This window comes from Limanda limanda, chromosome 3, assembly GCF_963576545.1.
Source record: "Limanda limanda chromosome 3, fLimLim1.1, whole genome shotgun sequence".
Lineage (NCBI taxonomy): Eukaryota > Metazoa > Chordata > Actinopteri > Pleuronectiformes > Pleuronectidae > Limanda > Limanda limanda.
Genome location: NC_083638.1, coordinates 8104631 through 8124631, shown reverse-complemented (window position 1 = coordinate 8124631; position 20001 = coordinate 8104631). Strand labels below are relative to the sequence as shown.

At 44.0% G+C, this 20001-nt stretch overlaps 1 protein-coding gene across 2 annotated transcripts; it reads left to right on the top strand.

Moving 5' to 3' along the window:
• Nucleotides 1-1040: 1040 nt before the first annotated feature.
• Nucleotides 1041-18250, top strand: slc6a5 (solute carrier family 6 member 5). 2 transcript variants are annotated; one of them, XM_061068240.1, is made up of 15 exons: nucleotides 1041-1520; nucleotides 3009-3168; nucleotides 3669-3800; nucleotides 3934-4107; nucleotides 5802-5952; nucleotides 6653-6785; nucleotides 7969-8103; nucleotides 8236-8339; nucleotides 9199-9323; nucleotides 9482-9594; nucleotides 12132-12263; nucleotides 12375-12474; nucleotides 14617-14717; nucleotides 16329-16496; nucleotides 18030-18250. In XM_061068240.1, exons 1-15 carry the CDS (start codon nucleotides 1041-1043, stop codon nucleotides 18183-18185), a joined length of 2364 nt encoding a protein of 787 aa, XP_060924223.1. In that variant the 3' UTR covers nucleotides 18186-18250. The 2 variants fall into 2 exon arrangements, with proteins under 2 accessions (XP_060924223.1, XP_060924224.1); XM_061068241.1 differs by having other exon boundaries at nucleotides 1041-1524; nucleotides 3022-3168.
• The last annotated feature ends 1751 nt before the right edge of the window (nucleotides 18251-20001 follow it).

Sequence of the window (20001 nt, the reverse complement as noted above, 5' to 3'; positions counted from 1 at the left end):
GACACACTTTTTATTCACGTTTTCATCTCTTTTATGAACTTGTTTCTCACTTTGTTTCTGGCTGATTCGGCACTTTTTCACAGTGTCGCTGTCCGTGGTGCTGAAATCCAACTGCCTTTACATTTACAGAAAACTTTTCTCACTTTCTTCTGTCAGGAATCGAACCTGTGTCTGCTTTTATAGAAATGTGTCATGTGTGTCTTTACAACTTCAAAAAGAGGAGGAAGTTTCCTCTCCTCCATCGAACCCTCTTTTCCTTATTTATCCATTTTCTCCGTAACCAGGAGCCAATTACACCCAGGTGCGATTTAACCGATTCTACTTATTTCCCCGCTAATTAACAACAGAACTGAGCGTTAATCAATCAGGAGGAAATTTCCCCCCCACCACCCACCACCCATCACCCACCACCCTTTTTTTTTCTCAAATAACCCCACTTTCCATTTTTAGAATCTGGAGGGTCTCTTCCCGGGGTCTTTTCCCGCCTCCTCCGAGCTAAACCTCCGCGAGTCATTTGTAATTCCTCCGCCGCGGGTCCCCCTCGCTGGCTGCTGGGACGCCGGGGGTCTCTCGCTTGCCTTCCGGGAGGGGGGGTGTGGGGGGGGAGCCGAGCCACCGAGAGACCCGCAGCAGCTTGTCTAGTGCCCATAAAACCCAGTGGATGTGTGTGGCTGAATGACATGAGGGGGAAATGGGGCGTAAAATTAAAGAATCTTGCAGAAAGCGAGAACTGGAGAAGCACAGCGACAGCCCCCCCCCCTCCCCTCCTCCCCTGCAACGCACACATGCATGCACGCGTACGCACACGCGCATACACCGGTAGATTGTGAATTGAAACTACAGAGCCGCCAGACTCGGGACAAGCTGCAGGAAAGCGATGCAGAATCGAGCCTTTGTGTTCCCGCAGCGGAGATGAGCAGCTGCAGCCTCCTGGTTCCTCGGGTTCCTCTGGTTCCTGTGGTTCCTCCTCTGGTTCCTCCTCTGGTTCCTTTGGTTCCTCTGGTTCTGTTCTTCTGTCTGTGCTGATCTGTGTCTCCTCCATGTTCCAGGATTCCTCAGACCAGAGAGACATGATGGCCAAGCAGCCGGCCCCGGGCTACATCCCGGCGCAGCAGCAGCCCGACGGAGCTGCGGGACTTACAACACACGCACCGGACAACAGTGCTGCTGCTGCGTGCGCGCCGCCCCCCCCACACCACCACCACCAGGCGCCGCAGCCTCCGAGCAACGAGAGCAAAACTTTTTGTCCCACGGAAAATAAACCAGGGGGAGACGCGGACAGCAGTAAAGCTTACGGGACGTTTAAAAACACCCCGGCGGCCGGGTCCGGGTCCGGGGCCTTCAGGGAGGATCCCACCGGTTCTCCTCGCAGCGGGGGGTCCTCCTCCCAGTGCAACGACCCCCTGCGGGCCCCCGCGGAGCAGAACAACACCGCGGGCTCCTGGACGGCCATGAGCCAGACCACCATCATCCTGGGGACAGATGGGAACACGTCGGTGCAGCCCGGCGCCGTGGCGGGGGTAAGTCAACCGGAACCGAACCGTGAGCTGCTGGCGTGTGTTGTGTGTTGTGTGTTGTGTTGTGCACGAGTGTCGCTGATAAGAAAGCATGAATGAATGAGAGGCGGGTGCGCGCCCCCGGGAGCCCCCCCACCCGCCATGCAGAGGTGCGGGCTGATGTGTGATGAGGACATCCCGATCCGTGACGTGGATCTGTGCGTAAAATGTTGAACGTGTCGAGATTCGATTTATGCGTAAAAAACAGCAATCATAACGTAAATCAATCACACAGAGAAGTGTAGAAAGAAGATGCTTCTGTTTAATATGGAAACACTGCGGCCTGTGGTTCAATAATCTAGGTTGTATTGAAGTTTCCACAAATCCACACGACACGAGGTTTATTTCCCTTACGCGCAAACTGTTAAATAAATAAACGAATCGATACAGAACAGATATAACTGATATCCACGCTGCACAGACTTGGATCTGGTTCATGTGGTTTGGGGATGATCAGGTCTGGGTGGATACTGGTCAGTGGGTGGACTCTGGTCTTTGTGGCGTCCCCGCGCTGCGCAGCCTCTTTGTCCTGAAGCCTCTGCACCAATCTGCTGCAGCTTCCTCACAGAGGAACTTCCAACCCCGCTGGAGTCCGAGGAACATCTGGAGAAGAAGAACCGAGGCGTCGTTTGGATGAAGCGATGAACGATCCGATGAGAAGGAATCAAATCTATTTGTGCTTTTTTGTTTGTTTTACGCAGCTTCAAGAAATGTGTCATTATTTATTGTTGGTTCATATCTTTTCGTTTATTTAAATTTACAATATTAAAGCTGTGAGATGAAACCGGGGTTTGAGCCCAGAAGCTCAGGGGTTCTCCGGCTGCAGGAGACTGCGGATTGTGTGCAACTCCCACGAGGGCACCCCCCTCACACACACACACACACATACACTCACACACATCCAACACACACACACATTCCTATGCACGGTGTTGTGTATTTATCTGAAGTCTTTTCTTTTTTTTACGAGTCCATTCAAATCCTGCGGTGCAGCTGAAATTACGCATTTATCTGTTTTTTTTTTTACACTTTTATTATATTAATATTTTTTTATTATTGAGCAACTGGCAAGAAGTTTTTATTTATGCATAATCGTTGCAAGTGATGAATCTGTCTGTGACATTAACGGAGCTGTAAAGAATCAGGCTTATCAATGAAAATCTGCTGCTGTTTAAATAATAGAAAAAAAGAAAAGTGTTTATTAACCTGAATTATCCTGAAGGAGAAATCCAGTAATAATTAATGAGCCGCATAACTGCAGCTCAAATCTCCCTCTTGTCACGTGTTCGTGTTCAGGAGCTTTTTGTTGGTGGCTGTTGACTGAAGGATTATTTTTTATTGGTCGGTTATTTCTGTGATGATCGAGTTTGGAGTTTATGGTCATGAAACTTTTTGGTTTCAGTTTTCCTTTGGGTGTATGAATGGATGTTCTTCTCCCTCCACCTCATTCAGGCTGTCGATGGAGAAGAGGATGATGATGAAGGTGGAGATGAGAATAAGGCCAGAGGAAACTGGACCAATAAAATGGATTTTATTCTGTCCATGGTTGGGTATGCGGTGGGACTGGGGAACGTGTGGAGGTTCCCTTACCTCGCCTTTCAAAACGGTGGAGGTAAGAAAAAAAATGAAAAAAGTAAAATAATGCAAATAATAATAACAAAGAAAAGAAATAAAGAAAAAATACTTTTCAAATCCCATTAAATTCAGGATTTAAATTACTTTTTATTGTTGTTTTCCATGTATCCTCGTGGGCCTATAACCAGGCCAAAAAAATAGTACTAAAAATATGATTACACTCCAGAAATTAGATTATTTTAATAAAAAAAAATTAAAGAATGCAAAGAAAAAATCTCTATAAAAAGATTTATTATTATTATTATTTTTTATTATTATTATGATGATGTCAGGTCATTTGTGCTCGCAGCCATTTACAGATAACTGAGTATTTCGACCCATTAATCAGTGTAATGGTCCGTGCTGTCAGCAGATGGGACGTGTGCACTCTACATGCATGTGTTTTTTATGAATTCCCATGTTTTTTAGTTTTATTTAATGTATCTCACAGTCAGTATTCGACCTGTGCCTGTAGTCTGACCCCCCCTCTCTCTGCAGGAGCTTTTCTCATCCCCTACCTGACCATGTTGGGCATCGCCGGGATCCCAATCTTTTTACTTGAGGTGTCCCTGGGCCAGTTCGCCAGCCAGGGCCCCGTGTCCGTGTGGAAGTGCGTCCCGGCCCTACAAGGTAAACTGCCACCGCATAAACCAAAAACATAAGAAAACACTTTTCTTATATATTTTATAAATCTTTTTTCTCACGAGTTCTCTACTTTTCCTTAAGAGTAATTTATATATTTCGTCTCATTTATTTATTTTAGGTTGCGGGATTGCCATGTTGATAATATCTGTCTTGATAGCCATATACTATAATATTATAATGTGCTGGACACTGTACTACCTGTTCGCTTCGTTGAAGGGCTCACTGCCATGGGCTCACTGTAGGAATGAGTGGAACACGTTGGATTGTAAGGACAAAGACATGCTGCTGTTAGGTGAGACACACACACACACTCACACACTCTCACACTCTCACACACTCTCACACACTCACAGACACACACCTCTCCTCACAATGCGCAATGCGTCAGCGGAGGTGTCCTGCAGTATAATGAATCCTGACCTGTGATCTCTAAGCGGTTTCCTCTCCAGCACTTTTCAATCCCTCCAAAAACCTCTCCACCTCCCTGCTCCATGTTAATGACGTGGACCTGTCACATGTCATCAATGCCCCGGTGCCACAGATCAAACCGAGAAACAAACATTTGATATATATTTTTGGATCCTTGTTTTTTTGGCAGATTGCAGCAGGCTTTTATTTATTTTTATCCTTTAAATCTGCAAGGGATACGTGAAACACTGGGAAATTACCGTAATGACATCAAATCCTGTTTTTATCGAGAGGGAAATACTCACGAGTTGTTTCTGTGTCGATCTGCGTCGAGTAAATATCGAAATTTCCGCTCGTTTAACGTGAAATTTGCCAGAAGCGTTTCTGTGAATTCAGCATAAAAACTGCTTGCTTGACAAATTTACTGTACAGAGCTGCTGCAGTGCTGCAGTGAGCCCGAGACTGACCCCTGCAGGCTGCCACACGAACTGCACCTCTGTTGATAATCCACATGTTCTGCAGATGTAGTGAAGAAACATTCTATTCGATTCTATTCGACTTAATCCCAAAAGTAATACTCCAAGATTACAGTATCATAATACATAATGGAGTATAGTGAATAAAACAATATAAATGTATTATTTTCCATTCTATTCTATTAAGATAAAAGATATGACTTTACTCACTTTCTTTGTGCCAGCTTGCTCCAGTTCCACAGTATAACAGTATATAATGAAGTAGAGTGACTTAAACAATAAAGTATTTAGTGTAAATACATTAGTGAAAGCAAAGAAGAAAGTATAAAGTATAATAGAAGTCAAATAAAAAACTATACTGTGTATACGGAGTAATGCAGAACTGGAGTCTAACAGAAATAACTAGAAATGCAAATAAAGAAATAAGTTACAATAATAAGCTTAAGTGGAAGTAAGTAGTAATGATAATATGGAATATTTCAAATTCTATTCTATTCTATTCCTGAATCACTTTGTACTTCAAAGCACAGGCCCAGTAAATATATATTTTGTGCATCATGTAACATTGCAATTATATTTAAAAAAAACCTTTATCTTTGTGGTTATTTAGTTTGTTTGTTTTGAGGCATTGTCTTATGAGTTTTACATGTTTTTTCCACCGTGTTCAGCTGCAGAAACATCTATCTTGCATTATTGTTTGTGTTTAATCGTCAGTATTCTGTCTTAAATGTAGAACTGACATTAATTCACTGCATCTTCTATGAATTCAAAGCACAGTTCAACAAATGTTCAACACATAAAACACATTTTACCTAATTTGTGCAGTTAAAAGCAAAACCAGTTCAGAGCATCCTTTTTGCTTTTGCACATCTGGTTGTGCAAGAACAAAAAGAAAAAGCCTGAGTGTAATAAAACTGTGCAGGTTCCCTCTGCACCCCCGGCTGCAGCAGCCTCCCGTCACTCCTCATTTCTACAAACCACATCCATCTGTTCACTTTACTCTGGGAGTGAGAAGCTGAGTGGACGTTAAACAGAGTCTCTCAGCTGCTCGTCCCCGTCCACGTCTCCCCGGCTGACGTGTGTTGCTTTCTGATTGGAACAGACTCGTGCATCCTGCGGGACAGAAACATCTCGTCCATCAAGAACTCCTCCTTCTGTCTGTCCGCAAACACAATGGGAAACCTGACCAAGCTGTTGAACATGACAGTGGACGCTAACAAGACCGATGTCAGCCCCAGTGAGGAGTACTTCAAGTGAGTGAGGCCTCGGGCTGATGGAGGAGCAGCAGGAGCTGGAAGGAGAATTTACAAACAGTGGATCTTTGCAGTTTGGTTTCACAGATTCATATCTCTGAGTTAATGTTAAATCTTATATAATTACCTCTCTGACAGATGTTTGGCTCTGTAGCTCCTTCAAAACAATGTCAACTGGCTGTGGCTAAGGTTTTGGTATAATTTTATTATCTAGATAATAGAATTTACTGTTTTAGATGCCTATGGTTACTATTGGAGTCTCAAAGATTCAGTCTTTGGTCCAGAAAAGAGCCAAAACAACTTTGAATTGAATACACACACACACACACACACACACACACACAGACGCACACACACACACACACACACACACACACACACACACACACACACACACACACACACGCACAAACACAGACAAAAAGGAAAAGGACGAATACAACAACTCCTATACAAAAATAAACATGCAACCTGTTTATATAACATAGAACAAATAAGTTTCAGTGTTTTTTAATTTAACGACAGCATCTCTGCAGTAGATTCAAGAAGAATTAGAAAACAAATTGCGGAAGTGTATTACATTTAAATCATTTTACAAAGCGTGTGATTCAATAATACACATAAATGGTTTCCTCAAGACTTCATGTTTGTTTCTGTGTATTGTGTGAGTGGTTCTGAGTCTGAGTTTTGACGCCTGCAGGTACAATGTGTTGCACATCTCTAAAGGGATTGAATTCCCAGGAGACATCCGCTGGCCTCTGGCAGGATGTCTCTGCCTGGCCTGGCTCATCGTCTACGCCTCTTTAGCCAAAGGAATCAAGTCATCAGGGAAGGTAACGCAACACAACAACTCAGAAAACACAACAACTCTGCAAACACAAAGTCTACACAAACACAGAAACTCCACAAACATGAACCTCTGATCTGGTTCTCTGTGATCAAAGTGCCACCTAGTGATGAAGCATGAGAAGCTCTGCTCCTCAATGAGGGAACAACTCATGTTTTAATCAAACTCACAGACAATTCAAGATGATGGTTGTTTTCTGATTCAGATTCAAGTTAAACAAACAAATTAAATCTTAAATCTTCTTGTTTATATGAAACCAGGAGCAAAATGTTTAGTCTTCAACTATTAAACCTTTTTATTTGAAATAGTTCAAACTTATTTTGATACGTATCTGAGAGCAATAAAAAATGTTGACATTCATTCTGAAAATTAGAGGATTTAGATCATTAACGTTTTCACTGTAAAAACCTAAATTCACATTATAACAAAGATAATTCAACTCATAGTCACAGTGTAAATGAAAATGAAGCAAAAACAGAAGATTCTTACATTTCAACGTCACATTTAACTTGATGTTTTCATGCATCTATTTAAACACTAAGAATATAGACCAGACGCATGCTGCACATAAAATTTGTATTCTCTTGTAGGAAGGAAAATATTATGAGAAAAAGGGAGAAGATTGTTTCAGTGAAAAGTGAAACAAAATTTGGCTGAATTAAGTAACTGATATTTTGGAAATTCTCATGTTCACTGAAGGAAAGTCAATATGCAGAAAGTTTTTTCTTCGTGGAAGTGAATCCATCCAGGAGAAAGATTACATTCTGGTGTCATGCTGCCCTCTGCTGGCTGTAGTGATGACGTGCAGCCCACCTGAGACAAACTGACTCTCAGGTCTCAGTGGTTATGTTGAAAATGTTCATCAATCCAGGAAGAGATGATTATTATGAGAGTGACACTGGAATATTTGAGTATTTCTTGAAGTTAATAAATTCAGCTGAAGTCATCCAGATGGATCCTGCAACTAATACACTGCCTAAGAAATGTAATATTTAATATGACGTAGAAATGGTGAATCATTGGTATAAGTAGAATAATCCTCTTAAATAAATATTGGATATTCCCTTTTTGGTGTCACCCCCTGATTCTTCGTGTTTCTCTTCAGTCATCATCTTCTTACCATCCTCCCTTTCTCTAACTTCCCTCTCTCTCCTCTCCTCTCTGCTCAGGTGGTTTATTTCACCGCCACCTTTCCCTACGTGGTCCTGGTCATCCTGCTCATCAGAGGAGTGACGCTGCCCGGTGCAGGCGACGGCATCCTCTACTTCATCACCCCCAAGTGGGAGAAGCTGATGGACGCCAAGGTGACGTGACGTTTGTTCATATTCAGAAAAGCCACACAGAGGTTTCGGCTGTTTGTTTCCTGCTCGTTACCTTCAGCTCTCTTCCTCCTCTTCCTCCTCTTCCTCCTCTCCCTCCTCCTCCTCCTCTCTCAGGTGTGGAAAGACGCCGCCACTCAGATCTTCTTCTCCCTGTCGGCCGCCTGGGGAGGCCTCATCACTCTCTCCTCCTACAACAAGTTCCACAACAACTGCTACAGGTAAACACACAGCAGGTGGAACAGGCTTCTGATTCAGATCGTCACTGTGGGCACACACGACGCTGAATCTGTGAATATTAAACTTTGCTCTTCACGGCCGGCAGCTCAGTGTTTCTTTATTTTATCTCACCGATGTTACAGCCACATTTTACACCAGATTTAAAACTGGGACACGAAAGATTTTCATTTTGAAACAGGGATTAATTACTGTTTTCAGATTTGAAAGAGTTTTATTATTTGTATTGGTGTTTTATCAGATTTTTTCTGATTTGAGACCAATTCACAACACATGAATATGTATTTGGATTATAACATTACAGAGTATTGTAATATTTAATTTGTTCTTTGTGGCAGCTCATGTTTTAAGTCTCATATCGTCTTCGTTGATTTAATGATTAACCTCCGGCCTTATTATCAAATCAGATCAGACGACTGAAGTTTGTTTTTTACTGGAAAACCTCCGATTAGAACATTGTTTCAGGACGTCAGAAGGTAGAACAAAAACAAAAAGTCCTCTCTCTCTTTATGTTTATTTATAGAAATGTAGGCCAAGATAGAAAAAAGTACAAAATACCCTCAAAAGAGCGGCAGGATATCAATAGAAAGACACAAGTTCTCACCATGACAACAACAACAGCCGTTCGTGAACATTAAATAAACAAAATAATAATATAAAACACTATTAAGAGCCTTTTATTTACTGTTTTTTTTCTCAACCTCAAAGGGAAATGTCAGATCCCTTATCTGTGTTTAAATGTGACAGAGACTTCCTGGAAACAAATGAATAATATAAACAAAGCCACAGCAGATATTTTCTCATTCATCATCGTCTCCTGTCTTTCTTTCTTTCCACCTGCAGGGACACCATCATTGTGACGTGCACGAACAGTGCCACCAGTATATTTGCCGGGTTTGTCATCTTCTCAGTCATTGGTTTCATGGCGCATGAGTTGAAGGTGCCGATAGAGAAGGTGGCTGACGAAGGTGAGATCCCAAACCTGCAGTGAACAGCTGCAGCAGCGAGAGGCCGGTGCAAGTTTCATCCATTTAACCAGAGATAGTGTGTGTGGATTATATATTAAGGCCTGTATTTAAATGTGTGTGTGTGTGTCCGTGTGTGTGTGTGTGTGTGTGTGTCCCAGGTCCTGGCATAGCGTTCGTGGTGTATCCAGAGGCTCTGACCAGACTTCCCCTGTCTCCGTTTTGGGCGATCATCTTCTTCCTCATGCTGCTGACTCTTGGCCTGGATACCATGGTAACCACCGCTTGTGCCAGGTTTTCAGATCTGTGACGGCGCCCAGAGGAGCACACGGGTCCAACTGGCCCCTTCGATTCAATCAGGCTGCACATGATAACACACACACACTCCTGGAAATTAGATCCAGGACTTATTCACTGGGAAACTGTTGGAACCATTAATAACCATATGTTCCTACTGGAGGATGTCAGGAGCTCTATGGATCAGTTTGTGTTTAAAGCGTTGAACTCGTAGTTCAGAGGAAACTGACCTCACTCAGATCATCAAGGTCTGTTTGAACTTCTCAAATCATCTGTATTATAAGAGTTTTTCAGACGTTGTTTTCCTCAAAGTAAAGAAGATGAAGTTTGTCGGTGACACTCAGCTGCGTTTAAATTCTCCACACATCGACCTAATTAACATAACAACTCGTTCGTACCACCGACTGAGGAAAGTGATTTCAGGTCAAGTGTTGAACTCCTGGGCCCTCGAGCAGAGAGGGGGGGGGGGCGAGTGACACCGAGTGACACCGAGTTCAACGTAAAGTTTCACAACAACAACACAGGAAGTTTCTCTAAGTTCAAGTTCACTGAAATAGTATCTGAAGATAATAATAAAAACTTTATTTAAGTTACAAAGCAGCAAAATAAAACAGACAGGTCATAAAATCACAGGCACAGCGGAATCAAGGAATAAAGGAATCACAAATATTAAAAGGTGATATTTTTTATTATTATTTTATTCACTTTTAAAGCTGTAATCAAAATACTTATATTAACAGATTCCCCTGAGCTCTTGGAGGGATTTTAGTGTAGAGAAACAAAATTGGAGATAAGAAAAATTAAATTTTTCTGCAAACATAATCCTGAATGAGAGATATTTCTCTGTTTGCTGGAAACATACATAAGAAATAAGCTGTTTTCCATCGTGACCTCAAGTCAGTTTTTGATTTCCTGCTTCTTCTGTGGCCCTGAAGCAGCTGCAGCTTTTCGAGTGGCTCCTCTCGAGTCCAGCCCACGCTCAGAGGCACAGATCACACACGGTGCCCCCCCCCCCCCTGATGTGACTCCACTGATGCTGTTAAAAGTCGAGAGCTCCAACGATTCTGTTTGAGACGCCGGCTCCTGCAGGTCCTCGGGGCTCCTGCAGGGCCGATCAGGGGCCGGGGGGGTGCATTAGGCCTCAAGTCAACAGCTGCAGTAAATGATGATGTCACTGTGACTTGGCAGCGGCGGTGTCGAGGAGCCCGGCGCCGGCCTGTGGCGTAGAAAGCAGCTCGGCAGTAATAAGCTGGGGATGCTGACGGGAAATTAGTTTTGGGAGCTCAGGAGGAGGTGGAGGAGCAGAGAAGTGGCAGATAGTGTGTGTGTGGGGGGGTCAGTGGGTTTCTGCTGCACAAACACACACAAACACAGACACACACATTAACCAGCCTGCCTCAATCTGCCTGTTTACATGTTCATCCTCCGTCCTCTGGGCTCTGAAACCCTTTTACCATCATGTTACATCAGGTCTTCTCCAGACTGACTCCTCCTGTCCTCCTCTCCTCCTCTCCTCCTCTCCTCCTCTCCTCCTCTCTTCCTCTCCTCCTCTACTCTTCTACTCCTCTCCTCCTCTCTTCCTCTCCTCCTCTCCTCCTCTCCTCCTGTCATCCTCTCCTCCTCTCCTCCTCTTCTCCTCTCCTCCTCTCCCCCTCTCCTCCCCTCCTCCTCTCCCCCTCTCCTCCTCTCCTCCTCTCCTCCTCTCCTCCTCTCCTCCTCTCCTCCTCTCCTCCTGTCATCCTCTCCTCCTCTCCTCCTCTCCTCTTCTCCTCCTCTCCTCCTCTCCTCCTCTCCTCCTCTCCTCCCCTCCTCCTGTCAACCTCTCCTCCTCTCCTCCTCTCCTCCTCTCCTCCTCTCCTCCTCTCCTCCTCTCCTCCTCTCCTCCTCTCCTCCTCTCTTCCTCTCATCTTCTCCTCTCCTCCTCTCCTCCTCTCCTCCTCTCTTCCTCTCATCTTCTCCTCCTCTCCTCCTCTCCTCCTCTCCTCTTCTCCTCCTCTCCTCCTCCCCTCCTCTCCTCCTCTCCTCCTCTCCTCCTCTCCTCCTCTCCTCCTTTCCTCTTATCCTCCTCTCCTCCTCTCCTCCTCTCCTCCTCTCCTCCTCTCCTCCTCTCCTCCTGATCTAAAAGTCTTAACCCTCATTTGTTTTAAAATCTCATCTCACTCGGCGTCAGAATAACTTTCTCCGTAGTTCCTGGAAACAAATGTTAGATAGATAGAAGTAAACCTGCTGACTGGAGAGCTCTGAGCTGACTGGCCTGGATATTTATCTGTATTTCTAATGAGGGAACCAGCCAATCAGGATCTGCTGTGACAGGTCATTGCATTTAAAACAGTTTTCTCATGTGGAGTTGTTTGATGAACCTAAATCTAGAGGACTTTAATGGTATTCTACTACTTTTTCAATGTGATTAAACAGAAAAGAATTGACTTTTCCCTCCTTTCTTCTCACCTCTCTTCCCTCCCGTCTACTCGTTCTTCACCTTTATTCCCTCCTGTTCACCTCCGTCCGTCCCAGTTTGCCACCATCGAGACCATCGTCACCTCGGTGTCGGACGAGTTCCCCAAAACCCTGAGGAAAAACAAACCGCTGTTCACGCTGATCTGCTGCGCCTGCTTCTTCGTCCTGGGATTCCCGATGATCAACGAGGTACGACACTCTGGGTGGGAGGAGGAAGACGTGATGAAGATGAGGCAGTGATGAAGATGAAGCAGTGACACACTTTTCTTACTAATGTTTGTGTGTGTGTGGTTGTGGCAGAGCGGGATGTACATGCTGCAGCTGGTGGACACGTTCGCGGCCTCCTACTCTCTGGTCATCATCGCTATCTTCGAGCTGGTGGGGATCTCCTACTTATATGGTGAGTTACTGGTAGCTACACTTCCCAGAATGCAACTGAACAACGAGGCACAGGGACAGTTTAGTTCCTGCACGAGAGGGAAAAGTCTTGAGGCCACAAGATCAACACTGAGCTTCATTAAAACCGTTTTCCTCCTTTGTGAGAAGTGTGGAAGTGTATGAGAGTCAAACTGTCAGAATCAGCTCCAGCAAGTTGAAGAGTGAAGCTGAACTGTGGATCAGTTTAAAAGACTCAGAAGTTATTAAAAACCAGAGTTTATCTCCAACGTACAGCAGGAAACTTTAAAAAATATTATGTTTTTCAACCGTGTCTTACCTTTGATTAATCACAGCATCATGATGAGTGTTTACTTTCTTTTACCTGTAACCACATCCGACTGGGGACAGTGGAAATCAGTCAGAGTGGATGGTTGCTGAAATTAATATGATATAATATCTATGGAATAATAAATATTTGTATAGCACTTATCTAAACAAGGTTACAAAGTGCTTCACAGAGATTCACGGCAAAAGGAAGAATGAAGTCAAATAAAAGTTTTTCAATTCAATTTTTAGAGCTTAAATAATAACATAATAAGGTCAAGACATTAAAATGAATAGAGAAACCAACAGTTCCCACAACGAGCAGCACTTTCCTTTGGAGAGAAAGAAAGAAAAAAAGAAAGAAAGAAAGAAAGAAAGAAAGAAAGAAAGAAAGAAAGAAAGAAAGAAAGAAAGAAAGAAAGAAAGAAAGAAAGAAAGAAAGAAAGAAAGAACTCCTCAGTAACTGGAAGAAACCTCTGGAACCAGACTCTGTCATTTTTTGTTTTGCAGTTACAGCCTCTCGCCAGTAGTCGGTGCTGCACACCTCACTACCTTTGAGGATTTGAGTGAAAATTGAATCACAAACTAAATTTAAATTTTCTACTTTTTAAAAATCTTATGTAGTTACAGGATGTGTCTGCCTTTCATTTCCCTTGCCACACGTTATTCGTCTCCTACTTTATAGTTTACATTCTGTAAAGTCTTTATACAAACAAGAACATTTTTTTAATCTTCTTTATTTTCTGAATTATTTGAATTGAGAAATGTAAGCATATAGAAAAAACACAATTTTATTCACCTTTAATGCTGCTCTAATCAACATTTATATTTTAATTCTCTTCAAAAACTGAAATATTCAGTGATCTGATATCTATGAAAGTGGGAAATTTAATGCAGCTTGATTCGGTTTACCTGTTGGAGCTTATTCACGCAGCACAAATATGATGGTAACATATAAAGATAATTAATTTGCTCGTTAAACCACTTACAGCACTTTTGGACAGATCAGTCACAGTGACTTCCCACAATCACTTAAAGGGATAGTTCACCCAAAAATGAAACTTAACTCATTATCCACTCACCACTGTGCCGATGGAGGAGTGGGTGAAGTGCTTGAGACCACAATCACTGCTGGAGTTTCATGAGGTAAACAGAGTTGCAGCCAAATCCAAAACTATTGAAGTAACTGGAGACGTCAGACGTAACAAAACAACAGAAAAACACAACATGACGAGTAGATGATGAGTGAATTATCATTTTTCAGTGATCTATCCCTTTAACTTTGCATTAAAGCAGCTTCATCCAGGAGTCGTCCTCTGTGGTGAAGGTGTCTTTCCATCTCCGAGCACTGGGTGTCTCTGTGGTAACGTCCCTCTCTCTCTCGCTCGCTCAGAGAGCTCAGGTGTTGGGTGTCAGGAGGCTGTTACCGGGGGCGACGAGCGGGCGCCTCTGCCTCGCTTTGTCACAGCAGCCGTGCCGGTGACATATTGAAATGATTTTTGTGACTCTGCCTCTTCATGTCACTCACTGTTATCCGTCAATAAAGGCAGAGGAATGAAGCCATCTGCTCCCCCCCCCCCCCCCCGTCTGCTCCCAGGGACGACAGAGACTGAGACTCTCTCTCTCTCTCTCTCTCTCTCTCTCTCTGGCCTTCTCTCTCTCTCTCACACTCATGTGGATATATTGAGTTTCCTCACCCTCCCTCCCTCTTCTTTATTTTATTTTAAAGGACCTTATTAAACCCAGGTCACTCTCCGTGCCTCCTCTCTCCCAGACTTCCCTCCCTCGGCTTCACCTTTTGATTTCACTCCTCTGTCTTCTGTCTGTTTTTTCTTCACAGGTCTGCAGAGGTTCTGTGAGGACATTGAAATGATGATTGGTTTCCAGCCAAACCGATTCTGGAGAATCTGCTGGGCCTTCGTGACTCCGACCATTCTGACGGTGTGTTTGTTTTTCGCCCATCTCATGCACACACACACATAAACACACACACACACACACACACACACACACACACGGACACGTGCAGCTTCCATTTTCAAGTTCATTGATTCGCCGGTGGAAAGGAACAGGCGGAGGAAATTGCTCCTGTTTTCACTCAAATAGAAAATTATATTTGTTTTCCTTCCAATTCCCGTTGTGTTATCAAGTCTCAAGTTGTTTTTCACAACAGTCGCCGCCAAATTCGTCCTCGTGTCGTCGGTTCAGCTGCTGCGAACACATGCACCCGTTCCCCCCCCCCGAGAGAGAGAATAGTGTTTATCTGTAGAAACGACCACTTCTCGGCCCCCTGCTGTGACGCCGGAGCTGTGAAATCCACTGCACCTTGTTTAGCAGCGTGTCGGCGTCTGGGCGCCAGGCTCACATTAATGCTGGTAATTGTAATGGAATCCACTGTAGCTCCAGAAGCAGAGGTGACACTGACAAATGGAGAATCCTGCTGCTCTCCAGGGACGTCAGATTTCCTCATTCAGGGCTCGTTGATGCACGACGCCAGGCTAATCTATTTCTGTCTGCCTCCTTTTCTCTGTTTGTTTCCCCCTTTTCTTCCTCTTATACTCTCAGTCCCTCTCAAACAGATTTGCTGCAAAAGTGGGAATGTATTTTCGGCTCGGCACCTTTTTAGTGCTTTTGTTGAGTCTCATTTTCACCATCCATCCTCCTGAGCCACGTGTGCTGGGATCAGTGCAGCGAATTTGCAATAAATGTGCTGCGGAGAATCATTCCAATGCAGCAGCACTGGGCTGCAGCATTACTTCACTTGCATTTGTATTCATACTGGTGAGGGTTTGAATCTGGAGGGGAAACGGAAATCGCAGAAAACCACCGTCAGGTATTTTATTTATTTCGTTAAAAATCGGTTTTGGATGATTCTCCAAATGAGGGATTGTGGATTTTTCTTTCAAGACTTATATTAAACTCCCCAGTTGCAAAGCAGTACGTTTCAGACAGTACAGAAATAATAACCCTCCAGTACTTCATAAAAAGTACTGCGATGAAATGCCAAAAACACCCAAGGTTTTGTTTTTGGCACACGTACATGCACTTGTGTAAGGTGCGTGAAGCTGCAACACAAAAAATAAAATCAATCTGCAAAGTTAAATAAAGTCGGCTTCCTGAACGCGAGGTCATGTGATTCTCTGCAGCTCGACCCCCTGACACAGAACTTACAAGAAGTTCTTTGTTTGGAGAAACTTCCAGAAGAGGCTGCACATGTTGTTAGTCTGAACAGTTGTACTGTGGAAACAAGGATGCAGTTTTCTTTAGCTGTGCACGTGTTTTATACATTATGAGTCGTTATGTTAATGTGCACGAGGAACTCGTTTACTCCAAACTGCAGCGAGACACAAATCCTCCAGGTGATAAATTAGCTTCCTATGTAAAATTGGAATATATTTCTTTTGTTTTTATACCTTTGGTGCAAAGCAGCAAATTCACAGCCTTTTACACCTGTGGCCCCTGAGGAGAAGCTTCAGTGACTTGCACAAGGACACTGCGGCAGAAGGCATCTCGTTTAAAGTCCATTTCTTTTTTATCCCCGGGCCTGTGCAGGGCATCCTGTTCCTGAGTCTGTACCAGTGGAAGGTGATGACGTATGAGGAGTACACCTACCCCACCTGGTCCATGGTCATGGGCTGGCTCATGGTGATCTGCTCCGTCATCTGGATCCCCATCATGTTCTTCATCAAGATGTACCTCGCCCCCGGCTCCTTCAAAGAGGTAAGAACCGAGCCGCAGCCGTGAAGAGATGCTTTTAGTTTTTTGTGTCTCCGTAAATACACACACACACACACTCGCAGACACACACACACGCTATCAGATAAATCAATAGCCTGGTCCCTGGCTCATTAGCAGGGAGAGGCCGGCTGCTGGGTGAGAACTCATTTGGACGTTTCTCTGCGAGTCTGACGGCTCTGTTTTAAATAGCCTCCTCAGATTAATGGCTGATGAAGATCGTGGCTTTGTGTCCTGATGCCTCCTCTTCCTCAGCCGCCTCAGGCACCGACCAGCCTCCAACTTTACTCCTTCATTGATGCTCTCATGCTCCATGTGATAAATGCATAATCACCACAGTGTAGACTTGTAAATGCAGGAAGGGATTTTACGGCATCCACCTTGATTGAAAACAAGTGGAGGGAGTGAAGCGATAACTTCTGCTGCTTTTATTCAATCAAGGTTCTTTTATTGATTTTTAGAAATAGGCATCAAATTAGTCTTAACATCATCTTAGGGTCACTGGAGTCCATGTTGCACATTATGAGGAACGAGCTGGACGGTAAAAATAAAGAGTGGACCACGAACCGTGAGTGAAATACAAGCAGGGAAATTAACTAGATGTACCTGCAAGTTTTATATGAAGGGTCAATTATTGCAGTTAAGCACAAACCGTCCAATAAGCAGGAGGAGGGTGAGTTCAGTTCTTCCTATTCTAGGCTTTGACGCCTCCTAGTGGTGATTTGGAAAAAGGCACCACTGCATAAAACAGTGCACGCCATGCAAAACAAAGGTTTAAAGCAACGTGATGCAACTTTTCAACCTTAAATTATCAGTTTTAGTGACGATGAATACAGAGAATGTTTCCTCTCTCATTCCCTGGAGAGTAAAGCTGAACTGTAGATCAGTTAAAAAGACTTAGACCAGTTTAAAAACCAGAGTTTATCTCCAATAGTCAGTGAGCGAGACGACGCAGTCACCACGTGGATGAACTTTTGTGTCCTTACGTAAAAACGCACTTCATCGCTCATCGTTAATCCCCATGTGTGGCTGCAGAGGGCGCTGTTGCTCAGTGACAGTTACAACGTGTTGCTTTTACACTTGAATAAAATAAGAGTTTCTCTTGTTAAAGGTTTAAAGTCTTTTTAGCCTTTGATAGTATCAAGCATCTGGAGAACTCTTGATTTTATAATACTTTTGAATGATCAACAACATTTTATTCAACTTTAACAACATTTTACACCGTGAGAGGCAGAAACTTTGGTTTGGAGCAATTTGAGAAATCAGAGATAACGTTTTAGACATTTCCAACTATTACCACCATGAAAATCTGTGATCCCACCTATTGACATGCACGTTCTCCATTCGTGCATCACACGTGCTACAACACTGGTATAAGATGGTCTTTTACCATGATGTGTAGCTGTAGAGGGCGCTGTTCCTCAGTAAACATTAGACAGTGTTCCTTTAACACCCAGGAAACTGTTGGAACCTGCTGTGCTTGTGTGAACCCGCCCTGTGTTTCCTCTCCTCTTGCAGCGCCTGAAGCTGGTCTGCTCCCCTCAGCCCGACTGGGGTCCGTTCCTGATGAAGCACCGTGGAGAACGTTACAAGAACATGACCGACCCCCTGGGAACCAACTCCCTGGGCCTCAAGCTGCCCCCGAAGGACTTCCAGCTCGGCACCTACCAGTAGCTGCTGCTCCGCCGGCACCACAACCCACCACCTCCAACTCCTCCTCCTCCTTCCTCTTCCTCTCTCTCTCTTTTCCCCATCTGTACATCACCCTCTGCTTCCTCTCCTCCTCCCTCAGACGTGGCAGTGGAGACAGGCTCCTTTATCCTCCTCTTCCTCTTCTCCTTCGTCACTGCCTCTCTTGGTTCAGAGAGGAGTGGCTGCCCGGCTGGAGTCTGCTCCTCCTCCGCTGCTGCTTCCCACTCGATTAACGGGCGATCATCGCCTCCCACACATGACCACTGATTACTCCAGAGCCCGACCCAGGGATCTTTATTCCAAGAGAAAAATTGTGTCATAAAAAGGCACAGCTCAGACTGCACTTGCAATATTAGACTCGCCATAGCTGCTCCCTATGGAGATGTGTGCGCGTGTGTGTGTGTGTGTGTGTGTGTGTGTGTGTGTGTGTGTGTGTGTGTGTGTGTGTGTGTGTGTGTGTGTGTGTGTGTGTGTGTGTGTGAGTGCCATCACTTTTGTGTGTATAGATAATGAATCATCTCGCTGAAAGCAAACGCAGGAAAAGCAAAAAAGAGAATTGAGGGAGAGAGAAGCGGTCGAGCGAGCTTGGCGTGGGATCTGTATTTTCTTCCCGTCTGTGTACAAAGCAAATAGTATCAACTGCCTTGGAGATAATAAAAAAAACAAACAGAACAAAAACAAAACAAAATAAAAAATAAAAACCCAGCGTGCACTGTTACCCGTTTGGTTTGCATCCTGCAGCACCCTCTCTCTCTCTCTCTCTCTCTCTACTTAGTGACTCCTGCTGTATTATCCTCCAATATAACGTTCCTGACTAAATGTAGAATAGTTTTCCTTTAGTATACGAGTGTGGCCATTTAACCTCTTCAGTTATATATACGTAAATATTAATATATAATAAATATATATATACACACAGAATATATGATAACATATGTATTGCTTCCATCAGAGGAGAGAGCTAGCAAGATAGATCCTGAGAGAGTGTGTGTGTGTGTGTGTGTGTGTGTGTGCTTAACGTCTATCTAACCCCAACGTGTCTCCTGCTCACTGTGTTAATATCTCCTCTCAGATACAAGCTCTCCTCCAGTAGTGTGTGTGTGCGTGTTGTTGCCTTCTCACGATATCCGAGTAGACGAGGATTAGACGTAGAGAACGGCCGGCTCCTTCCCTGGAAGTGGACTTGGTCTCTTGTTGTTTGTGGTAGAGCTGCGGAGACCTCTCTTTGCCATTTCAGACTTTTTGCCTCTCTCTCTGCTTCTCTCTCTCTGTGTGTCCTCGTGAGAAAAAAAAATCAAAAAAAAAGAAAAACAGGGTCTCAGGTATATATTTGATTCCAGTCCGACTACTCCGGTGGTTGCAGGAATAATAAAGCATTCAGTGCATAGGAAACAGAGAGTATCGAGCCATCCTAACCCTACACGTATATAAGGGGGAGTAGAGTGTTTGTAAAAAGATCAGAATCAAATCGCTGCTTCCTGATCACCTCAGTGCTGTTTGCTTACTGTGGCTTCAATGCACCTTGTAGTTGTTACACAGGACGAGCGAGTGACAGACTGTGTGCAGCGCTAAGTCCAATATCTTGCTTTTCAATATGTTTATTACATTATTACAACCAAAACAACTATTCATTTAATAAATGTAAATTTAGAATGACTGGAGATTTAAAGGTTTTTTGCATATATACAGATATTTAAAGGCTTTTTTCGTCAAATCTTCCCGTCTCCTTGCAGACATGTGATCCTACGTTGGTCCACGCTGCTCTTTGTAGGAGTCAACACGGTGGATCAACATCTGG